General features: G+C 41.0%; 3 protein-coding genes, 1 long non-coding RNA gene and 2 other non-coding genes across 15 annotated transcripts; all 6 read left to right on the plus strand.

Annotated features, from left to right (window-relative positions):
* The first annotated feature begins 558 nt into the window (after positions 1-558).
* On the plus strand, positions 559-661 carry LOC135672706 (U6 spliceosomal RNA). The gene has a single exon (XR_010513064.1). It is a non-coding gene; the product is annotated as a U6 spliceosomal RNA (small nuclear RNA).
* On the plus strand, positions 563-4,625 carry LOC135646722 (shugoshin-1-like). Of its 10 annotated transcripts, none has more exons than XR_010499545.1 (13): positions 563-923; positions 1,036-1,659; positions 1,772-2,245; positions 2,377-2,414; positions 2,520-2,734; positions 2,884-2,952; positions 3,040-3,087; positions 3,171-3,273; positions 3,377-3,437; positions 3,521-3,658; positions 3,747-3,878; positions 3,952-4,224; positions 4,316-4,625. XR_010499545.1 is itself a non-coding variant. In XM_065165658.1 (13 exons), exons 3-9 carry the CDS (start codon positions 2,162-2,164, stop codon positions 3,189-3,191), a joined length of 393 nt encoding a protein of 130 aa, XP_065021730.1. In that variant the 5' UTR covers positions 563-923; positions 1,036-1,659; positions 1,772-2,161; the 3' UTR covers positions 3,192-3,273; positions 3,377-3,437; positions 3,521-3,658; positions 3,747-3,878; positions 3,952-4,625. The 10 variants fall into 10 exon arrangements, 3 of the variants coding, with proteins under 3 accessions (XP_065021730.1, XP_065021728.1, XP_065021731.1); XR_010499533.1 differs by having other exon boundaries at positions 3,952-4,071; positions 4,170-4,625; XR_010499539.1 differs by having other exon boundaries at positions 3,957-4,071; positions 4,170-4,625.
* Positions 4,626-11,068: 6,443 nt separating this feature from the next.
* Positions 11,069-12,739, plus strand: LOC135646809 (uncharacterized). The gene is made up of 4 exons (XR_010499571.1): positions 11,069-11,445; positions 11,558-12,031; positions 12,306-12,520; positions 12,670-12,739. It is a non-coding gene; the product is annotated as an uncharacterized LOC135646809 (long non-coding RNA).
* On the plus strand, positions 11,082-11,184 carry LOC135672707 (U6 spliceosomal RNA). The gene has a single exon (XR_010513065.1). It is a non-coding gene; the product is annotated as a U6 spliceosomal RNA (small nuclear RNA).
* A 239-nt stretch (positions 12,740-12,978) lies between the features above and the next one.
* LOC135646793 (uncharacterized) lies at positions 12,979-14,284 on the plus strand. Its single transcript, XM_065165660.1, has 5 exons — positions 12,979-13,059; positions 13,163-13,223; positions 13,307-13,444; positions 13,533-13,664; positions 13,740-14,284. The coding sequence occupies exons 4-5, from the start codon at positions 13,585-13,587 to the stop codon at positions 14,083-14,085; spliced, it is 426 nt and encodes a 141-aa protein (XP_065021732.1). The 5' UTR covers positions 12,979-13,059; positions 13,163-13,223; positions 13,307-13,444; positions 13,533-13,584; the 3' UTR covers positions 14,086-14,284.
* Positions 14,285-21,960: 7,676 nt separating this feature from the next.
* LOC135672063 (zinc finger protein 3-like) lies at positions 21,961-22,743 on the plus strand. The gene has a single exon (XM_065180516.1). It carries the CDS (start codon positions 21,961-21,963, stop codon positions 22,741-22,743), a length of 783 nt encoding a protein of 260 aa, XP_065036588.1.
* The last annotated feature ends 916 nt before the right edge of the window (positions 22,744-23,659 follow it).

Raw genomic sequence — 23,659 nt, forward strand, 5'->3', positions numbered from 1 at the left:
AGAATCTTACTGCACACATTTCACGGACATCTGTTATCTTCTGTGATCCATTCTTGATTAACGAAGTGCTTTTCTAATGTAGCTACTGGGCCTCTCCTGCAAGTACTGGTCTCCGAATGAGTGTGCTGTGTTAGAAGTCCATCTCACCAAAGTGTGGGCAAACATGAATTCAACATAGATTTCTTCTGTGTGAAATAAATCAACATTGACTGCATTGTTGATCGATTGTGTTGACCCCCACAAAATATGATTTGACCATGGGTTCGAGAATTGTACATGTTTATTACGTGTTAGAAGCCCAGCCCAAAGTTGTGCATCGAAGCTTGCTCAACCAAGTCAACCAAGCTTTACGATCTGGGCGGATGAGAAAGGACGGCTTCGATGCGTTTGGGGATTGTTCGAGGAGGATGCAGTCGATCAGTTAAACAGATGCCGTTCGTTCGACAAAGCGACGGTTCAGATTTGGGCACGTGGTAAGAATATTTATTTTTTAATCCCATATCGGTAATGAGGCGATTGGTTCGCGTCTTCTTATACCGCAGAGTTGGCAATGAGGTTGTCTCTTCGGAGACATCCGATAAAATTGGAACGATACAGAGAAGATTAGCATGGCCCCTGCGCAAGGATGACACGCACAAATCGAGAAATGGTCCAAATTTTTTTTTCGCTCTCGGCATTCTTTCCTTGTTCGATCGCGATCGGGCTGCTCTTCTTATGCTCTTTTGTTCTTTCTTGCTTCGTGTTCTTCTGCTCTCTCTGTCCCAAAATCTTAATCTTTTTCCTTCTTATTTCCTTGATCAAGGCACAGGGAGGAAGAAAGCTGCTTCTTCGGAGTGCGGTCGTGTTCCTTGTCCTCGTTGGTCAGTCCATGGACGCTGGTCCTCTTCCTCGCTCGCTGATCCACACCAATGCGGACGCCTCCGGTGCATTTTTCTCTCTTCTCGATTCATACAGTTTGATCCTCGGATTCTTCCCTAGTATCCGAGTTAGGGTTAGGTTTAGCGTTTGATGCTGGGTTTGCTTGCCTTATAGTAGAATCAAATCGCATGATGTGCTGCCCTTGGTCCGAAGCGCCGCTGCGAGGAAAAAGATTGTCCGACATCACCAACACGGTGAGTTCGGGGACGGCCGGAATGATGGGTGCCGATGTCGATCGAGGTAACTCGAATGTGATTTCTTGCCCGATCTCCAAAGATTGCATCGTCCAGCTCATGAAGCGCCGCTGCGAGGAAAAAGATTGTCCGACATTACCAACACGGTGAGTTCGGGGACGGCCGGAATGATGGGTGCCGATGTCGATCGAGGTAACTCGAATGTGATTTCTTGCCCGATCTCCAAAGATTGCATCGTCCAGCTCATGAAGCGCCGCTGCGAGGAAAAAGATTGTCCGACATCACCAACACGGTGAGTTCGGGGACGGCCGGAATGATGGGTGCCGATGTCGATCGAGGTAACTCGAATGTGATTTCTTGCCTGATCTCCGAAGATTGCATCGTCCAGCTCATGAAGGTACCTTTGGAGATTTTCTTTTTGGTCTCCCTTTTTCATCCTTTTTCATTCTTCTTCGGAGTGCGGTCGTGTTCCTTGTCCTCGTTGGTCAGTCCATGGACGCTGGTCCTCTTCCTCGCTCGCTGATCCACACCAATGCGGACGCCTCCGGTGCATTTTTCTCTCTTCTCAATTCATACAGTTTGATCCTCGGATTCTTCCCTAGTATCCGAGTTAGGGTTAGGTTTAGCGTTTGATGCTGGGTTTGCTTGCCTTATAGTAGAATCAAATCGCATGATGTGCTGCCCTTGGTCCGAAGCGCCGCTGCGAGGAAAAAGATTGTCCGACATCACCAACACGGTGAGTTCGGGGACGGCCGGAATGATGGGTGCCGATGTCGATCGAGGTAACTCGAATGTGATTTCTTGCCCGATCTCCAAAGATTGCATCGTCCAGCTCATGAAGCGCCGCTGCGAGGAAAAAGATTGTCCGACATTACCAACACGGTGAGTTCGGGGACGGCCGGAATGATGGGTGCCGATGTCGATCGAGGTAACTCGAATGTGATTTCTTGCCCGATCTCCAAAGATTGCATCGTCCAGCTCATGAAGCGCCGCTGCGAGGAAAAAGATTGTCCGACATCACCAACACGGTGAGTTCGGGGACGGCCGGAATGATGGGTGCCGATGTCGATCGAGGTAACTCGAATGTGATTTCTTGCCCGATCTCCGAAGATTGCATCGTCCAGCTCATGAAGGTACCTTTGGAGATTTTCTTTTTGGTCTCCCTTTTTCATCCTTCTTTCATTCTTCATCTGCATTTAGTGTTTGTTTCTAAAAAAGATGTTTGAAAATGCTTTTTTCTTTACATGATCAATATGAATTCCAGGAATATACTGCCTTGTTGAAGCTTCTTGCAGAAAAGAAGTATGTAAATTGTAAAAAAATTACTTCTTGACTGAAAGATAGTCCTTCGAAATTCTTGGACCAGTTATCGATTGATATGGTTTGATCCGTTGTTTGTTTTGGCAGCAAAATCATAGAACTAAGAAGCACTGAGTTGCAAAAACTCCAATTTGAATTGCAGAAAACCAGTCAACAAAACTGGCAATTGGCCCGGGCTAACTCACACATGCTAGCGGTCGATTCCTTGTTCATTTTCTTTATTGTTTCAGTTCGCAAAAAAGATTTATTCTTTATCTGTTTCGTCTTTTGATTCGCAGGAGCTCAACTTGGGGAAAGATAGAGTATGTTTTCTTGTCTTATGGTTTGGCTCATTGTGATTTTCGTTTGCTATAATAGGCGATTTAATTTGATTTACTTTGTGTCAATCGATTGAAGTTGCATGTCAAGTTATTTTGATTGATAAAATTTATTTATTTATTTCATGTTGCAGCTAAATGTATTACAACATGAGCTTGGTTGTATCTTATCAATCCTTAAACTAAAGACTTCAGAATTAGAGGTAAGGGGGATTATTTTAGTTTCATAATTTGTTTGCTCCTCTCTTAATCTCTATAGTGATATATAATTTTTCTTTACTCTAACTTAGGAGAAAGAAAAATTGATCAAAGATCTCCTTAACAAAATTGGCTCAGAGGTATCCAATGGCTTGTTTTGTTTACATTCAGGCTGCCTTTTTTTTGCTCATACTGTTATTTTTCTTTCTACAAATTGCAAAAGGTAGGAACCACCAAGTGTTAAGAGGTTGAAGCAAATGCAACTCAACTTGCTAATGACAAGAAAATCTGTAGTCCCAATAAGAAGCACGAGTTAAAACAACAGGGTAATTCAACTCACCACTATGAGTGAAATAAGTGGTTCTGCATCTGATTTCAAATCTCTATGTATTTGTTCTTCATTCTTATATCAGTTGTATGGTTCTGCAGCTTTAGGCCCTACCACTTTGGTTCATCAAGTGGCATCAGAGGGAAAGGTTGATGGTAGAAGGTAATTCATGTTTTGGATAAGCTTTGAATAATTTGTTAATCTTTAACGACAATGTAAATTCTGATGCATTCTAATTAATGAAGAAGGAGGTCCTTACGAACAAAATCCAGTGGCTTGAAGTCTGAATCATGTGAATTTGTGAATGACCTGCTCAAAAGAGATGATGGCGGATCTCCAGTGACCCATCAAGTGGGCCTAGAGGAAAAGGTTGTGGGAAGAAGGTAATGCACATTCTGATTAAGCTATAGGCCCCCCCCTTTTTTTTCTCTGGAGAGCATCATTGAACTCATACCTATTTTATTTTTGCAGAAGTTCCTTCCGAACAAGATCCTGTAGTTTGAAATCTGAATCACATGAATCTATGGAGTTGCACAAGATTGATGATGCCATACTTCCAGTGACTTGTCAGGTGCCATCAGAGGAAAAGATTGATGGAAGAAGGTAATCCATGTTTTATATGGCTTTGGAATGGTTCCTGCTTTTTAGTATTTAAAATTTGAGCATTTTTTTCTAGAGCAGAAAATCCTTGCGGAGGAGATCCGGTTATTTAAAGTCTGAATCATGTGAGCCTACTGAGAACTCAGTCAAGATGGAGGATGCCAAGTTTTTAGTTTATACGATCAAGAATGAACGAGTAAGCTATTGCTCATGGAGATTGTTATTCTTCTTCCATATCAAATATTTCTGTTGAACGAGTAAAGAATGAGAAGCATAATTCAATTGGGTCTTCAGAACTCGGGAATCGGGAGTGCCAAAGAAGATCCTCTGTTGGAAGGCCATTGAGAAGGTCGGTTCTTACAAAGAAATGAATCTGAATGTAAAAATGTGAAGATCAGAGTACGATTCTGGGTTATCTGCTTACATCACTAAAATTTCAGATGGTGCTAGCTGAGAGCTGCTGATATTCTTGGATCCACTTAATATATCTGCTAGATGAGAGCTGGACATGCCAATGTTTTCTATGTTCTTGATATTTTGTGATGACATGGTGAAATGTATTACTGTATTGTAAGATTAATTAGTAGGAACCCATAGCTTAGTTTTGTAGCTTCTTTCCTTCCTTTTAGTTTGCCCTGCACAAAACAGGGATATTTTGAGACAAAATAGTAGTAGCATTATATGTTGTATGATTTGCTACGATTGAAATTTATACTTGTCTCAAGGAAAAAATGGTGCTTTGTTTTTTCTTGTTTAGTGATTTAGTTGTATGACATACTACATCCAACATGAGAAGTTTTACATTATGATAAAATATTGATTGATGAGCCAATAAAGTTGACTTGTCTCCTGTTGTCTGTGGAATGTTATTGTCTTTAAAATTTGAATGCTCTTTAAGAATGTCTAGAAGAGTTTGTCCTTCTTGTTTGGTATCCTCAAGAATTTATTTGTTAGCATATAAAATTAGTTATTTTTAAAATTTTATAAAAAGTATATAAACATGTTTTAATATAAATATCATAATTTAAAAGGAGTTTATGATTTAGATAAGAATATTTATCACTCCTCGATTTTAAAAAAATCCATAATAAGATAAAAATTATTGAGAGAAAAGAAATAGTTTATGGAAGTATTGTTTGAGTCGAGACCTAATAAATAACTAATGAATTTTCTCTAAATGTACATTAAAAATATAAATATATTCTCTATATAATCCAAGAGTTGCAGTTGTGGTTGTCTTACTGATATGACCACATTGAGGGCATATGACTAACTTAAGGAAAGCACAACAACTTTGAGCCAAACTGCGGTCGCCTTGATGATGTATTGTTATGTTAGGGAAGCATGGCTAACTTGGAGTTGCAATCGTCATGATGCGATCGACTTGAAAATGCACCTTTTAAAGCCTTGGTTGACCTAGAGTCACAATCATCTTGAGGATTTATAATTGACTCGAGGAAGCAATCGTCTTGAAGAAGCATGATTGACTTCAAGTCAAGACCCCGTCTTATTAACGTGACTTCCTTATGGCTTGACCAACTTGAAAATATGGCAAGCGTGACTAACATAAAGTTGCAACCAACTTAAAGAGGCAATGTCGTCTTAGAGTTGTGATTGTCTTGTCGATGTGGCTCTACCATTTTGAGGACACATAACCGACTCGAAGAATCAAAGCTGGCTTGGAGGTTAAGGTGCATATATCTTGATGATGCATGAGCGATTTGATGAAAGAATCAACTTGAAGAAGTATGCCTAACTTGGAGTTGCGGTTGCCTTGACAACACGACTGCCTTTAAGGCTTGACCGACTTGAAGATGCAATTGACTTGAAGAAGTATTGCCGACATGAGTTGCAAACAACTTAAGGATACATGATTGACTTGAGGAAACAATTGACTCAAAGAATCATTATTGACTTCAAGTCATGGCTAGTTTTATGATGTGATTGCCTTGAAGGCTCAACTGACTTGGTCGCATGACTGACTTAAGAGGCACAGTCGACTTAAGAGGAAAAACCAACTTTAAACTAGGTTAGAAGCCTTGTTCAAGGACGGTCATTGTTTAGAGTAGCTCTCAGTTGGGACTTGTAAGGATCTTCTATGAAGCATGACTTCTTATATTCCCCTCACTTTGTAGATCTTATCTAGCAATGGCAATCTTATGCACCTGTTTAAACTAGTACCAGTTATATCTCACTCACCTATGACTTCTTATGAAGTTAAGGATATGAATTCAAAGGACCTTGAGGCTGCTACACATCTTGTATTTTAGTATGGCACACATCAAGGGAGCTAAAGAATAACAGGGTTGAGGCAGTATTTTTCTTCATGTGTGAAGAAGAAGAGAATAATGGAAGAGTAGAGAAGAAGAAAAAGATCTAATTCTGATACAGACTGAGATAGAAGGCCACTTCATTTTTTATATTCTTTGGATGATGCTATGTTTTACTCAGATTTCATCTCCTCTTTCCAATTCTCCCACTCTGAAGTGTAATCTGATCTGAGACATCTGTATCTGCCTATGCCAACCTCCCATATGTTTCTGCAACCTCCCTCCATCAACTAAGCCTGTTTTGGACCAGATATCCTATGATCATGATGAGAAGAACATTAGAAGAATCCTCTCTCCATGTTGCCTCTAGTGAACATTAACAAGACAAGGACATGCATCCAATCCACTGTGACTCATCAATGTGGAAAGCTCTGTTGAGTGCTTTGCTGGATAAGGCCTTGGCTTGGATGGAAAGTTCTCTTTTCTTATTCTGATACGCTTGTATCGCAGGGAATCATCTGCCATTAGCAAATGTTAATAAGACTACTAGAATCTTTAATGCTAGAACTTGGAGGACAACTTGAATGATCTGAAGTTTGCCAGGGCCATCTCTAAGTTCAGTTGCTGCACATCTGAAGCTTTGTCTTCTTCATGTCAAGTAAAGTTGCTAATCATAGTGATTTGAGCAGTATAAGCAAAAGAGACATCGGAGCCCATCTTTTAAAGACTGTAAACAGGTTTATGGTAAGGATATTATTTAGAGGAAATCAGATTGCTCCGTTTGATGATTTAGGTCCATATTGTTGGTGAACCCTTACGCTGTGGCTGAGGAATAAGTACGGCTTGGTCCAATCCCGGATGTGCATGGTTGCCCACGCGGAGACTCGGGTAGCAGAAGTGAGTGTCGGGTCAGATTGGGTCATGGTCCTCATTGCTTGCTTCGTCATTGCCAGCCCATGCACTCAGGTCGGGGTCGGGAGAGAGATTTTCCGACTCGACCCCTCCGAAGCTTAAGTTAGAGTTGAGTGGAATAAGAGCGAGTTGAATGTATGAAGTCCTCTCTTATTGGTCAGAGGGTTGACTTTTATATCTGCGAAGGGGGTGGTTAGTCGTACATGGTCCTTTAATGGTTGTCAACTCCTCGGGAGGGTGGCTTGTACATAGCGGACGGGTGCCGACTAACCCGTATGGGTTGGCGCCGTGTAGTGCCGCTCTGAGTTTTGTGGTATGACTGACCGAGCAACACTACTCGAGCACTAGGAACTGCCCTGGCCGAGAAATGTGGCTCGGGCACTGGCTTGTCGAGCAGCACTGATAATGATAATGATCGAGCCAAGCAACGATGGACAGCACGTGGCTGGCCGAGAAATGTGGCCCGGGCTCCTATTTGGCCAGAGTAGTTGTTCTGATAATGATCGAGCCAAGCAACGATGGACTGCACGTGGCTGGCCGAGCAACACTGCTTAGGCACTGGCTTGGCCAAGCAACATTACTCGGGCACTGGGAACTAGCCTCGCCGAGCAATGTGGCTTGGGCACTGGCTTAGTCGAACAACACTACTCGGGCTCCTATTTGGCCGAGCAACACTACCCGAGCACTTGGGACGGGCCTGACCAAGCAATGTGGCTCGGGCAATGGCTTTGTCGAGCAGCTGCTCTGATAATGATCGAGACAAGGACGATGACTGCACTTGACTGGTCGAGCAACACTACTCGAGCACCGGGGACTAGCCTAGCAGAGCAATGTGGCTCGGGCACTAGCTTGGCCGAGCAACACTACTCGAGCACTAGGGATTGGCCTGGCCGAGCAATGTGGCTCGGGCACTGGCTTGGCCGAACAACACTACTCGGGCACCTAGGACTGGCCTGGCCGAGCAATGTGGCTCGAGCACCGGCTTGGTCGAGTAGTTGCTATGATAATTGAACCAAGCGACGATGGATTGCAGATGACTAGCCGAGCAACACTGGTCGGGCACTGGCTTGGCAAGCAACACTACTCGGGCACCTAGGACTGGTCTAGCTGAGCAATGTGGCTCGGGCACTGGCTTGGTCGAGTAGCACTACTCGGGCATTGGGGACTGGCCTGGCCGAGCAATGTGGCTCGGGCACTAGCTTGGCTGAGCAACACTACTCAAGCGTTGGGGACTAGCCTGACCGAGCAATGTGGCTCGGGCACTGGCTTGGTTGAGCAACACTACTCGGGTACTAGGGACTGGCCTGGCTGAACAATATGGCTCGGGCACTGGCTTGGTTGAGCAACACTACTCGGGTACTGGGGACTAGCCTGGCTGAGCAATGTGGCTCGGGCACTGGCTTGGTCGAGCAACACTATTCAGGCCTTTATTTAGCCAAGCAGCTACTCTGATAATGATCGAGCCAAGCGACGATGGACTACACATGTCTGGTTAAGCAACACTACACGACCATTGGCTTAGTCGAGCAACACTACTCGGGCATTGGGGAATGACTTGATCGAGCAATGTGGCTCGGGCATCGGCTTGGCCGAGCAGCACTACTCGGGACCATGTTTGGCATAGCAACTGCTCTGATAATGATCGAGCCAAGCGACGATGGACTATACAATACTAGCCGAGCAACACTACTTAAGCACTAGGGAATGGCATGGCCGAGTAATGTGGCTCGAGCATTGGCTTGGCCAAGTAGCACTCCTCGGGCTCCTGTTTGGCCGAGCAACTACTATGATAATGATCGAGCCAAGCGACGATGGACGGCACATGACTAGCTGAGCAAAACTGCTCGGGCATTGGCTTGGCCGAGCAGCACTACTCGGACCCCTGTTTGGCTGAGCAACTACTATGATAATGATCGAGCCAAGCGACGATGGATTGCACATGACTGGTCGAGCAACACTACTCAGGCACTGGCTTGGCCGAGCAACACTACTCGAGCCCCTGTTTGGCCAAGTAGCTACTCTGATAATGATCGAGCCGAGCGACGAAGGACTACAAATGACTGGATGAGCAACACTGCTCGGGCATTGGCTTGGATGAGCGAGGGGAAGGTACCGACCCCTACAAGATGCCTTCGAGCGAGAAATTTTTGATTTTCGGCTTTTTGGGAGACGGAGCGAAAGTTGACTTTGACTTTGGTGGGAATTTTAGTTTTTGACCAAATCTTGGATCTTTTGGGTGGGATTTTTGAGTTTTTTTTGCTTATCTTCCCACGGCCATGCTTGGGAGTTTGGGTTTGGGAGTCGACTTGTACAACGCCGAGTAGGATGACGCATTTCCTGTAGACGAGCACCGACCGACCCATACGGGTTTTGATCGTGCGGCGCCATTCAGAACTTTCTGAAATGGATCCGTAGTGTTCAGCGCCGACTTGTACGGCGCCGAACAACGTGGAGGACGTATGGTCGCCTACGTGCATAATGCTAAAATGAGCCATATCTTATATTCGACAATGATTAACTAGGTTGTACGTAGTTGACGCGATAAAAGAAAAAAAAGGATCCCAATTCCACTTTAACAATGCTTTTGCCATCATCAAACAGCGGAAGACAAAAGGACTTTTGTTTTTGTTTTCCTTTGGAAGCATCATCACAGTTCCGGTGGCTCCATCCAGGTGCGAAATCTCATATGGCAAATTACTAAGAGTGATCCATGCTTCATCGTAATACCATGACAGCAACCATTGATCACCACATTATTAAACTGATAATATAAACAGGAAATAGGAGAATCTTACTGCACACATTTCACGGACATCTGTTATCTTCTGTGATCCATTCTTGATTAACGAAGTGCTTTTCTAATGTAGCTACTGGGCCTCTCCTGCAAGTACTGGTCTCCGAATGTGTGTTTGTTAACTATAGCAACCAGGTCAAATAGTTGTTCTCATAAACTACTCCAGCTCTAGCAGAAAAAGGCCCGCCCTTGGCTTAGATTGACAAGTTGAGACATCAATCATGGGGGAAAAGGGCGCACAGTGGGGGTTAGGAACCCATTAGAGTTTGACCTTTATCACTCAGATGATAAAAAGTGAGCAATGTGATCAATGATGGATGGTAATTAATTTCCCTAGTGGAGCTGTTCTCCATGTGACTCTGTGCTGAGGAGAGGCCACCATTGCACACCTTTAAAGAACCCTAGGGGAGACAGGAGGCTTTTTGTCCTTTCCATGTGAGTGTGTTCTCTTAATCTTCCCCTCTCCTCTTTCTGCTCCCCTTATCTTGAGATCTCCTTTGCCAAGGGATGGGCCTTTTTGTGGAGCTGCCTTACAGATCAAAGGTGTTGCTGCCTAATCTTTCTCTCTTGAGTGTCCTTCCTATGGAGTGACCTCACCAGGACCACTTCAAGTGGGGAAACAGATGCTGAGAAGCCTAAACTCTCAACCATCTGCTTTCACTTGGAGAAGAAAGATCAAAACCAGTATGGATTGTTGATTTGCAGAAAGCAGATGATGCAGATAAAAATGGACACTCAATTTATCAAAGTGTTTATCTAGTGAAGCCACAGATACACGTCATAAGATGGTGAGTGTGCTGTGTTAGAAGTCCATCTCACCAAAGTGTGGGCAAACATGAATTCAACATAGATTTCTTCTGTGTGAAATAAATCAACATTGACTGCATTGTTGATCGATTGTGTTGACCCCCACAAAATATGATTTGACCATGGGTTCGAGAATTGGACATGTTTATTACGTGTTAGAAGCCCAGCCCAAAGTTGTGCATCGAAGCTTGCTCAACCAAGTCAACCAAGCTTTACGATCTGGGCGGATGAGAAAGGACGGCTTCGATGCGTTTGGGGATTGTTCGAGGAGGATGCAGTCGATCAGTTAAACAGATGCCGTTCGTTCGACAAAGCGACGGTTCAGAGTTGGGCACGTGGTAAGAATATTTATTTTTTAATCCCATATCGGTAATGAGGCGATTGGTTCGCGTCTTCTTATACCGCAGAGTTGGCGATGAGGTTGTCTCTTCGGAGACATCCGATAAAATTGGAACGATACAGAGAAGATTAGCATGGCCCCTGCGCAAGGATGACACGCACAAATCGAGAAATGGTCCAAATTTTTTTTCGCTCTCGGCATTCTTTCCTTGTTCGATCGCGATCGGGCTGCTCTTCTTATGCTCTTTTGTTCTTTCTTGCTTCGTGTTCTTCTGCTCTCTCTGTCCCAAAATCTTCATCTTTTTCCTTCTTATTTCCTTGATCAAGGCACAGGGAGGAAGAAAGCTGCTTCTTCGGAGTGCGGTCGTGTTCCTTGTCCTCGTTGGTCAGTCCATGGACGCTGGTCCTCTTCCTCGCTCGCTGATCCACACCAATGCGGACGCCTCCGGTGCATTTTTCTCTCTTCTCGATTCATACAGTTTGATCCTCGGATTCTTCCCTAGTATCCGAGTTAGGGTTAGGTTTAGCGTTTGATGCTGGGTTTGCTTGCCTTATAGTAGAATCAAATCGCATGATGTGCTGCCCTTGGTCCGAAGCGCCGCTGCGAGGAAAAAGATTGTCCGACATCACCAACACGGTGAGTTCGGGGACTGCCGGAATGATGGGTGCCGATGTCGATCGAGGTAACTCGAATGTGATTTCTTGCCCGATCTCCAAAGATTGCATCGTCCAGCTCATGAAGCGCCGCTGCGAGGAAAAAGATTGTCCGACATCACCAACACGGTGAGTTCGGGGACGGCCGGAATGATGGGTGCCGATGTCGATCGAGGTAACTCGAATGTGATTTCTTGCCCGATCTCCAAAGATTGCATCGTCCAGCTCATGAAGCGCCGCTGCGAGGGAAAAGATTGTCCGACATCACCAACACGGTGAGTTCGGGGACGGCCGGAATGATGGGTGCCGATGTCGATCGAGGTAACTCGAATGTGATTTCTTGCCCGATCTCCAAAGATTGCATCGTCCAGCTCATGAAGGTACCTTTGGAGATTTTCTTTTTGGTCTCCCTTTTTCATCCTTCTTTCATTCTTCATCTGCATTTAGTGTTTGTTTCTAAAAAAGATGTTTGAAAATGCTTTTTTCTTTACATGATCAATATGAATTCCTGGAAAATACTGCCTTGTTGAAGCTTCTTGCAGAAAAGAAGTATGTAAATTGTAAAAAAATTACTTCTTGACTGAAAGATAGTCCTTCGAAATTCTTGGACCAGTTATCGATTGATATGGTTTGATCCGTTGTTTGTTTTGGCAGCAAAATCATAGAACTAAGTAGCACTGAGTTGCAAAAACTCCAATTTGAATTGCAGAAAACCAGTCAACAAAACTGGCAATTGGCCCGGGCTAACTCACACATGCTAGCGGTCGATTCCTTGTTCATTTTCTTTATTGTTTCAGTTCGCAAAAAAGATTTATTCTTTATCTGTTTCGTCTTTTGATTCGCAGGAGCTCAACTTGGGGAAAGATAGAGTATGTTTTCTTGTCTTATGGTTTGGCTCATTGTGATTTTCGTTTGCTATAATAGGCGATTTAATTTGATTTACTTTGTGTCAATCGATTGAAGTTGCATGTCAAGTTATTTTGATTGATAAAATTTATTTATTTATTTCATGTTGCAGCTAAATGTATTACAACATGAGCTTGGTTGTATCTTATCAATCCTTAAACTAAAGACTTCAGAATTAGAGGTAAGGGGGATTATTTTAGTTTCATAATTTGTTTGCTCCTCTCTTAATCTCTATAGTGATATATAATTTTTCTTTACTCTAACTTAGGAGAAAGAAAAATTGATCAAAGATCTCCTTAACAAAATTGGCTCAGAGGTATCCAATGGCTTGTTTTGTTTACATTCAGGCTGCCTTTTTTTTGCTCATACTGTTATTTTTCTTTCTACAAATTGCAAAAGGTAGGAACCACCAAGTGTTAAGAGGTTGAAGCAAATGCAACTCAACTTGCTAATGACAAGAAAATCTGTAGTCCCAATAAGAAGCACGAGTTAAAACAACAGGGTAATTCAACTCACCACTATGAGTGAAATAAGTGGTTCTGCATCTGATTTCAAATCTCTATGTATTTGTTCTTCATTCTTATATCAGTTGTATGGTTCTGCAGCTTTAGGCCCTACCACTTTGGTTCATCAAGTGGCATCAGAGGGAAAGGTTGATGGTAGAAGGTAATTCATGTTTTGGATAAGCTTTGAATAATTTGTTAATCTTTAACGACAATGTAAATTCTGATGCATTCTAATTAATGAAGAAGGAGGTCCTTACGAACAAAATCCAGTGGCTTGAAGTCTGAATCATGTGAATTTGTGAATGACCTGCTCAAAAGAGATGATGGCGGATCTCCAGTGACCCATCAAGTGGGCCTAGAGGAAAAGGTTGTGGGAAGAAGGTAATGCACATTCTGATTAAGCTATAGGCCCCCCCCTTTTTTTTCTCTGGAGAGCATCATTGAACTCATACCTATTTTATTTTTGCAGAAGTTCCTTCCGAACAAGATCCTGTAGTTTGAAATCTGAATCACATGAATCTATGGAGTTGCACAAGATTGATGATGCCATACTTCCAGTGACTTGTCAGGTGCCATCAGAGGAAAAGATTGATGGAAGAAGGTAATCCATGTTTTATATGGCTTTGGAATGGTTCCTGCTTTTTAGTATTTAAAATTTGAGCATTTTTTTCTAAAGCATAAAATCCTTGTGGAGGAGATCCAGTTATTTAAAGTCTGAATCATGTGAGCCTTCGGAGGACTCAATCAAGATGGAGGATGCCAAATTTTTAGTTTATACGATCAAGAATGAAAATTTGCATGTAGAAGCTATTGCTCATGGAGATTTTTCTACTTCTTCCATAACAAATGTTTTTGTTGAACGAGTAAAGAATGAGAGGCAGAATTCAATTGGGTCTTCAGAACTCGGGAATCAGGAGTGCCAAAGAAGATCCTCTGTTGGAAGGCCATTGCAGAAGGAGGCTGAGAAGGTTGGTTCTTACAAGGAAATGAATCTGAATGTAAAAATGCGAAGATCAAAGTAAGATTCTGGGTTCTCTGCTTACATCACTAAAATTTCAGATGGTGCTAGCTGAGAGCTGCTCACATTCTTGGATCCACTTAATATATCTGCTAGATGAGAGCCTTGACATGCCAATGTTTTCTATGTTCTTGATATTTTGTGATGACATGGTGAAATGTATTACTGTATTGTAAGATTAATTAGTAGGAACCCATAGCTTAGTTTTGCATCTTCTTATTAGTTTGCCCTGCACAAAACAGAGATATTTTGATATAAAATAGTAGTAGCATTATATGTTGTATAATTTTCTATAGTTGAAATTTATACTTGTCTCAGGGAAAAAATGGTGCTTTGTTTTTTCTTGTTTAGTGATTCAGTTGTATGTCAAACTACATCCAACTTGAGAAGTTTTACGGTATGATAAAATATTATTAGTGTCAAAAATGACTTGTCCCTTGTTTGGTATATTATTGTCTCTAAAAATTGAATGCTCCTTGAGAATGTATAGATTAGTTTGTTTTTCTTATTTAGTATGCACTTAAAATTGGTTATTTTTAAAATTATATAGAAATGTATAAACATGTTTAAATTTAAATTTCATAATTTGAAAGAAGTTTATGATTTAGATAAGAATATTTATCACTTATTAATTTTATAAATTTCATAATAAGATAAAAATTATTGAGAGAAAAGAATAAGCATACAATATATTACAAGAAGCATAGTTTATGGAAGTATTGTTTGAGTTGAGACCTAATAAATGACTAATGAACTTTAAATAAATATACATTAAAAATATAAATATGTTCTCAAACATAATGATAGTCAACTTAAAGATGTGATCGATTTGGTGTTATGATTATCTTGAAGTCACATAGCTAATTTGAGAGAGCAATTGACTTGAAGAAGTGTAATCAATTTAAGAGTTGGGCTATGATAATCTTGTCAAGACTTGGAGTCGCGACCACCTTGACAGCAAGACCACCTTGAGGTCATGAATGATATAAAGATGCAAGAGGCCCAACCAACTTGAAGAAGCAAGAGTTGGAGTTGTGGTTGTCCTACTGATATGATCACATTGAGGGCACATGACCAACTTAAGGAAAGCACGATAACTTTGAGCCAAACTATGGTCGCCTTAATGATGATGTATGGTTAACTTAGGAAAGCATGGCTAACTTGGAGTTGTTGATGCGACGACCTTTGAGGCTTGGTTGACTTGGGGATGCGATCGACTTGAAAATGCACCTTCTAAGTCTTGGTTGACCTAGAGGATTTACAATTGACTCGAGGAAGTAATCGTCTTGAAGAAGCATGATTGACTTGAAGTCACGACAGCTGTCTTATTGACGTGACTTCCTTGATGGTTTGACCAACTTAAAAATATGGCAAGGGTGACCAACATAAAGTCACAACCAACTTGAAGAGGCATTGTTGTCTTAGAGTTGTGATTGTCTTGTCGATGTGGCTCCACCATTTTGAGGACATATAACTGACTTGAAGAATCAAAACTAACTTAGCGGTTAAGGTGTAGATATCTTGATGATGCATGAGCAACTTGATGAAGGAATCAACCCTAACTTGGAGTTGCGGTTGCCTTGACAACACGACTGCCTTTAAGGCTCGACCGACTTGAAGATGCAATTGACTTGAAGAAGCATTGCCAACATAAGTTGCAAACAACTTGATGACATGAGTGCCTTGAAGGCACAATCATCTTGAGAATACATGATTGACTTGAGGAAACAATTGACTCGAAGAAGCATTGTCGACTTCAAGTCATGGCTATTTTGATGACGTGATTGCCTTGAAGGCTCAACTGACTTGGTCGCATGACTGACTTAAGAAGCACAATCGACTTAAAGAGGCAAAAACAACTTAAAATTAGGTTACGACCATCTTGACGATATCATTACCTTAAAGGCATGACCATCTTAGAGATGTTGCTGACTTGGTTATGCCGAGGTGCACCTATATTGTCAAAACAAGACATGTCATGGTTTGAGCATGATGACGTGTAAAGGTTACCATCTTAGAGATGTTGCTGACTTGGTTATGCCGAGGTACACCTATATTGTCAAAACAAAACATGTCATGGTTTGAGCATGATGATGTGTAAATGCTACCATCTTAGAGATGTTGCTGACTTGGTTATGCCGAGGTGCACCTATATTGTCAAAACAAGACATGTCATGGTTTGAGCATGATGACGTGTAAAGGTTATTAACATCTCGTCATCACGTGGTTGATACCTTAGTGCTATGTGACTAATATCTCTCAGTATCACATGGTCAACATTTTGACAACACGTGGTTGATGCAATATCATTTCATGGATGTTATAATCACATTCACAATCTTGATATATCCTATGAATTTAGGGTGTCATAATTATACTTGGTCTCGATGAAGGGCGTAACTGCCCCCAACATTAAGTCACATCCCAAGCAAAATAGTTTTAATATCCCATTATAAAATATCATTTAAGTGTGTTCCCTAGCTCTTCATGTTTTTAAGCTCCACTATATTTGACACTTAGAGGCTTAACATTCAGCCGACGCCTTATAGCCAAAACTAACTTAAGCATTGAAGGGGCTTTATCATGACGTAGTTTTTATGGGGTTTGACACATCCTAAATCGGATGGATTTAACACTTTTTGAAACCAAACTAAGATAAACATAGATATTTTGAGATAAAATAGTAGTAGCATTATATGTTGTATGATTTGCTACAGTTGAAATTTATACTTGTCTCAAGTCAAAAATGGTGCTTTGTTTTTTCTTGTTTAGTGATTCAGTTTTATGTCAAACTACATCCAACTTGAGAAGTTTTACGGTATGATAAAATATTATTAGTGTCAAAAATGACTGATGAGCCAATAAAGTTGACTTGTCCCCTTGCTGTCTTTGGAATGTTATTGCCTCTAAAAATTGAATGCTCCTTGAGAATATCTAGATTAGTTTGTCCTTGTTTGGTATCCTTAAGAATTTACTTCTTAGCACATAAAATTGGTTATTTTTAAAATTATATAGAAATGTATAAACATGTTTAAATTTAAATTTCATAATTTGAAAGAAGTTTATGATTTAGATAAGAATATTTATCACTTATCAATTTTAAAAAATCCATAATAAGATAAAAATTATTGAGAGAAAAGAATAAGCATACAATAGATTACTAGGTGCATAGTTTATGGAAGTATTGTTTGAGTTGAGACCTAATAAATGACTAATGAACTTTAAATAAATATACATTAAAAATACAAATAAGTTCTCAAACATAACGATAGTCAACTTGAAGATGTGACCGACTTGGTGTTATGATTATTTTGAAGTCACATAGCTAATTTGAGAGAGCAATTGACTTGAAGAAGTGCAATCAATTTAAGAGTTGGGCTATGATAATCTTGTCAACACGCATCCGAGTTGAAGAAGCACGATCGACTTGGAGTTGCGACCACCTTGACAGCAAGACCGCCTTGAGGTCATGAATGATATAAAGATGCAAGAGGCGCAACCAACTTTGAAGAAGCAAGAGTTGGAGTTGTGATTGTCCGACTAATATGATCACATTGAGGGCACATGACCAACTTAAGGAAAGCACTACAACTTTAAGCCAAACTACGATCAACTTGATGATGATGTATGGTTAACTTAGGGAAGCATGGCTAACTTGGAGTTGCTGATGCGACAACCTTTGACGCTTGGTTGACTTGGGGATGCGATCGACTTGAAAATGCACCTTCTAAGCCTTGGTTGACTTGGAGGATTTACAATTGACTCGAGGAAGCAATCGTCTTGAAAAAGCATGATTGACTTCAAGTCACAACCACTGCCTTATTACGTGACTTCCTTGATGGCTTGACCAACTTGAAAATATGGCAAGTGTGACCAACATAAAGTCACAACCAACTTGAAGATGCATTGTCGTCTTAGAGTTGTGATTGTCTTGTCGATGTGGCTCCACTATTTTGAGGACACATAACTGACTCGAAGAATTAAAATTGGCTTGGCGGTTAAGGTGCAGATATCTTGATGATGCATGAGCGACTTGATGAAGGAATCAACCCTAACTTGGAGTTGCGGTTGCCTTGACAACACGACTGCCTTTAAGGCTCGACCGACTTGAAGATGCAATTGACTTGAAGAAGCATTGCCAACATGAGTTGCAAACAACTTGATGACATGAGTGCCTTGAGGGCACAATCATCTTGAGGATACATGATTGACTTGAGGAAACAATTAACTCGAAGAAGCATTGTCGACTTCAAGTCATGGCTATTTTGATGACGTGATTGCCTTGAAGACTCAACTGACTTGGTCGCATGACTGACTTAAGAAGCACAGTCGACTTAAAGAGGCAAAACTAACTTAAAACTAGGTTACGACCATCTTGATGATGTCATTACCTTAAAGGCATGACCATCGTAGGGATGTTGCTGACTTGGTTATGCTGAGGTGCACCTATATTGTCAAAACAAGACATGTCATGGTTTGAGCATGATGACGTGTAAAGGTTTTTAACACCTTGTCATGGTTGATACATTAGTGCTATGTGACTAATATCTCTCAATATCACATGGTCAATATTTTGACAACATGTGGTTAATGCAATATCATATCATTGATGTTATAATCACATTCACGATCTTGATATATTCTATGAACTTAGGGTGTCATAATTATGCTTGGTCTCGAGGAAGGGCGTAACTACCCCTAACATTAAGTCACATCCCAAGCATAATAGTTTTAATATCCCACTATAAAATATCATTTAGGTGTGTTCCCTAGCTCTTCATGTTCTTAAGCTCCGCTATATTTGACACTTAGAGGCTTAACATTCAGCCGACGCCTTATAGCCAAAACTAACTTAAGCATTGAAGGGGTTTTATCCCGACGTAGTTTTTGCGAGGTTTGACACATCCTAAATTGGATGGATTTAACATTTTTTGACACCAAACTAAGATAAATATGGGATAAGACTTCGGTCGACTCTAAATCAACATCTACTTTTTGACACCAAACTAAGATAAATATAGGATAAGACCTCGGTCTCCGAATCAACATCTCAATCAAATTATACTTATATTTTTATTTGGTAATAAAATATTTCAATGTGTTCTCCAAGGATATGGGTAAAAGTGTTTGATACTTTGTTCCAAAGCCGAGGCACATCTTGTCTCCCGAAATGATTCAACTTCTCAAGATAACATAGGCTAATGTTGAGAAGGTTGGTTGTTTTCTTATCACTTCACCTTCTTCTTCTTTTTTTTTTTTGGCATGAGGCTTTAATGGGAATATGTTAAACTACCTTTAAAACAAGTCATGGAGTGTTACTAGGGGGCCTCTACTTGACCATCAACTAGAGGAATCTGGATGGTTTTAGCCTATATACATGGACGAACACAAAAGGATGAGGTTCAATCACTTGTCGGGCTTCCTTATTGAACATCGAGGCATAAGATGCCAAAGTTTGATCTTCACCTTGCTGATCGACGAGGAGAGTCACGACAATCCTCTTCGGGTTATGGCTACTGATGAACTGGAGTTTAAATGTTATTGTCAATTATCGAAAGAGCATGAAGGAGGCTAGTAGCATATTGGAATATCATTCCTTACATTTTTCTACAAAAAGGTGTAGATAGAGTCATACTTATGTGCATTAGAAGTTGTATATAGAGTGATTTGTGCTTTAAGGTCCACTGTATGATGTATAAGATTTTAGATTTTTGCTTCCATCAAATGATGTATAGGATATTAGAAGTTGTAGGCTACAACAACCGGATCTCCTGAGAGAAGGAGATGATCCACAGGCAACCTCTTTTCTAGGTCGACTTATATGTCTCATATCATTGAGATCTACTATGTGCAATCACCAGTTATAGAAGGAAGATTGTGAGTGTCTATATCATGCAGGTCAAAGCTTGGACTGATTGCATAAGTCAAAAGAAAAAAACAGACCTCGGTAAATATAATGATTTGGGTCATTGAAGTCAACACTAGTAAAGGCAAACGAAATTAGGTGCCAGAATCGAAACCAAAAGTCACGCGAGAGTTTCCTGATCGACTCACTCTTGGTTTCTTGATTTTGACTTTTTTATCGTATTCATTTTCAATTGCTTTTTCTAGAATCAATCTGTTATATTCGACTCCTTTCTCAAATGTTGTAACATTTGAAAGCCTCTCGATAAAAGAGGATCTCTACTCCCCCATATTGGTACATTTGTACTAGATCATCATCTTCATAGATCATATAAGTTCTCTCTAGACGACATGACGCATAGAATGTCATGATGTTTTGGTAAGGTTGAGCCTATATCTTGCAAGTCCATATGGTACGATCTCCAATATGACGACAAAATCTTACCGTATCGACTTGTGACACTAGAAGAGGTTAATCATCGCTTTCCTATTATAGTCCTACTCTGCTTTAAAACAACAGGAGTCTTATCGGGATAGGAGTTTCCTTCTCTTACCCCTACAACATCAATCATATATCACAATTCTCCGCACATAAATCGTACGTAAAAGAGACATCATTCTCCTTGATGCGATAATTATGCACCAATAAAACAAAATAAAAGTAAAAAAAGACTCGACGCTGATGGACACTTCCTCTCTTTTCCTTCTATCCTCGAGTATCTCCTTCTAATTCTCGAACAAATTGTACTTGGAGAAGATACTTGCACTAATTAGATCAAATGCATCTGAAAGATGCATTCTCCTCCTCCCCCATCTCGATACGCATCATTGACAATGCTCACATGCAAATCCATGTGTGGGTTTTCTTCTTTTATCTGCATTAGTTCCCATACTGGTACGTAAAACCTCGACATGTCCATAGTTTTCCGCCCCATGTTTTATAGGAAATAGAGACATAGTTTTTGCAATCACTGCTTGCCATCCCAATTGCACCAACATACTTTCCATATACATATATTTTGGCCAAATGTCCTTTAACATGAGCAACTTGTGTATATACATATGTCTCCTGACCAATATTTTCATTGCAGATGTAAGTATAATTCCTGAAGACATAAATTGATGGACAAATGGCAAAGTTTATATGTGAATGAACTTGAATTTAGTCCTGGCGATTGCAAGAACACTGCAAGGAGTTAAAGACATGATCCCAAGAAGCACCAACAAGTAATATTAATTGCGTGGATTGCAGAATTGGCAAGTTACTTTGCTGTTATGTCATATGAAACATAAGCATGGAGTTACTAAGACAACTATCAGCGGGAGTAGAAAGGGGATGAACGTATGGTTTAAGGAAAGAATAGGTGTCCGGATTTACAAATCCATAGTGTCTAAAGATTTCCTCCGATCGCTGTAGGATCTTCTTGCAATCTAGACATGTTTTGTAAGCTTTTTGTGTTGGCATGCGGCAGACACCCCTTCGGAACCAGTGGGTTTCCATTCTTTTGAGCTTGCCATAATCCTCCACCTCCTAGTATAAGAGGAGATGACTGCCACCATATCTCATCACCCACCAGATACTGCTTCTCCACTGGCCTTCCATCATCATCATCGTCACAGTGGTGTGTCTTGTCTTCTGTTATCTACTTTTCCTTGGTCTCTTTCTCTTTCAGTCTTTGATCTAATCATCCATGTTGGTCACATGTCCATGGAGCGTTTGATGTTCAGGTAAGTTGGTGCAGAATCTCCTCACTGATGTTTCTGGGGAGATTCATCTGATGCACATGTACTTGCGATGCTGCATTTGCATGCATTTACGACGTGAATCATGTCTTACTCTCGGGGGTTGTGTGTTCTGATGTACTTGTCGTGACCTAAATGTTTTATTACCTTGGGTGTCTTTCGTCTATGAATCATGTAGCCAATGTGACTGCATTAACCTAATCAGTTGGGCTTCAGATTGTTGCAGATCGAAATGCCGAACGAGGAAGAGACGGCGAGGGGCGAATTGGTAGAGCAAGCAGAGACCAAAGAGGAGGAGAAAAGGACGTTCAAGTGCCAGTACTGTGACCGGATGTTCACGAGCTCGCAAGCCTTGGGCGGCCACCAGAACGGCCACCGCAGGGAGCGCGACGCTGCCAAGAGAGCGGAGCACGAGGCGGAGTTCTACGGCATGCAGGTACCAGCGGTGCCCATGCTGCCGTCCACCCCATATATGCAACCCCATCACTCGTACATGCACGCGGCCAGAGCGCAGTACGTGCCGCCCTTGCACCCGACGCCGTACCGCTCCATGCCGAGGCCTTCCGCCGGCTACCAACCTCATCTTCATCATCATCATCATCATCAGCATCATCCCTACAGCTTCCACAACTACGGCGACGCGACCATGAGGATGGATCCGAGGTACACCTCAAGGCAGTCTTTTCTGGCTTCTCCCTACGGTGATCATCTGTCGAGGGAGGAGGAGCAGTGGAGGATCGCGCAGTGGCAGAGGAGCTACCACCCTAGATACGGCGGTGTTCTTAGGGCGACGAGGCCTGAGATGGCACAAGCGAGAATGGAAAGGCCATCGGCACCCACAAGAATGGATGGGCCATCAACATCCACAAGAACGGACGGGCCATCAACTTCCATAAGAATGGAAGGGCCATCATCTTCCACAAACTTAAGCCTGGCATTCAAGCAAGACCGTGTGGGGGCTCCGGATGCCAAGAACGCCGGTGACGAGGAGATAGACCTCACACTGCATCTTTGATGCCACTCTATTTCTACTGTGACTGACTCATTTGTTTCTCTCTGCTTCTGGTTGTCATAGTTCTCCATCATGAATCGTCGCTAAGATCATTCTTGTAAGAGCAATCGTGTATTACATCTTCAAAACATTGTTCTTGCGGTATACACTAAGATACTCATTATGCATTATATATAATTTTCATCATTTAAAGAATAAGTTATTCGAGATGGGATTTGATTCAAACATCGCACAATTTAGACCAAGAAACTTACGATAAACTGCTAAAGTCTTTACATAATTATGATTAAATAAAATATCTAATGTACTTTTTCTTCGTTTTGTCTCGCTTAACTTCAACTATTTCCTTATATGAATAGTTGGATATTACATAGTTATTATTGGCTCAATTGCATTTTTAGCCCCTACATGTTCATATTTTTCATCTTTTCTCTCTCTCTCTCTCTCTCTCTCTCTCTCTCTCTCTCTCTATATATATATATATATATATATATATATATAATTACATTACTTGGTTGTTGTTTGATTGAAAGGATATTAAAACTTTGATGGATATTAGTCCCTCTGAAGACTATTAAAATGGTAAAATGTTAAAGGCATGCTGTCCTTTTTATGTTTTGAATTTTGAATTAATTGTTGATAATTATGATTAATAGTAATTTACTTTAAGTTGATGTTAACGACAAGTTATTTGTAGAGAAACTTAATAAGAGGGAAATTATTGTTTTATGACTTTGCACGGATAAAGATGAAAAAAAATAGTATTAAATATTTATATAAAAATTAGGCAATTTTCGAAAAAAAAAGTCCTATTTTCATAATGCTCAAACTCAGCCTATCTTTTTCAAATGATCAAAATATCCTCATATCAAAAAATAATCACATCAGACTAATTAGTCAAATCGGTCTAATATTAAAT

Source organism: Musa acuminata, chromosome BXJ1-4 (assembly GCF_036884655.1).
Source record: "Musa acuminata AAA Group cultivar baxijiao chromosome BXJ1-4, Cavendish_Baxijiao_AAA, whole genome shotgun sequence".
In the NCBI taxonomy this organism is placed as follows: domain Eukaryota; kingdom Viridiplantae; phylum Streptophyta; class Magnoliopsida; order Zingiberales; family Musaceae; genus Musa; species Musa acuminata.

Bases quoted from the DNA above. Each gene is read 5' to 3' on its own strand.
- LOC135646722 (XM_065165656.1), top strand. From the start codon at position 2,162: ATGATGGGTGCCGATGTCGATCGAGGTAACTCGAATGTGATTTCTTGC. The intron at 2,246-2,376 runs GTACCTTTGGAG...TATGAATTCCAG, and splicing joins GCATCGTCCAGCTCATGAAG to GAATATACTGCCTTGTTGAA. The intron at 2,735-2,883 runs GTATGTTTTCTT...TTCATGTTGCAG, and splicing joins TCAACTTGGGGAAAGATAGA to CTAAATGTATTACAACATGA.
- LOC135646793 (XM_065165660.1), top strand. From the start codon at position 13,585: ATGGAGTTGCACAAGATTGATGATGCCATACTTCCAGTGACTTGTCAG. The intron at 13,665-13,739 runs GTAATCCATGTT...TTTTTTCTAAAG, and splicing joins GAAAAGATTGATGGAAGAAG to CATAAAATCCTTGTGGAGGA.
- LOC135672063 (XM_065180516.1), top strand. From the start codon at position 21,961: ATGCCGAACGAGGAAGAGACGGCGAGGGGCGAATTGGTAGAGCAAGCA.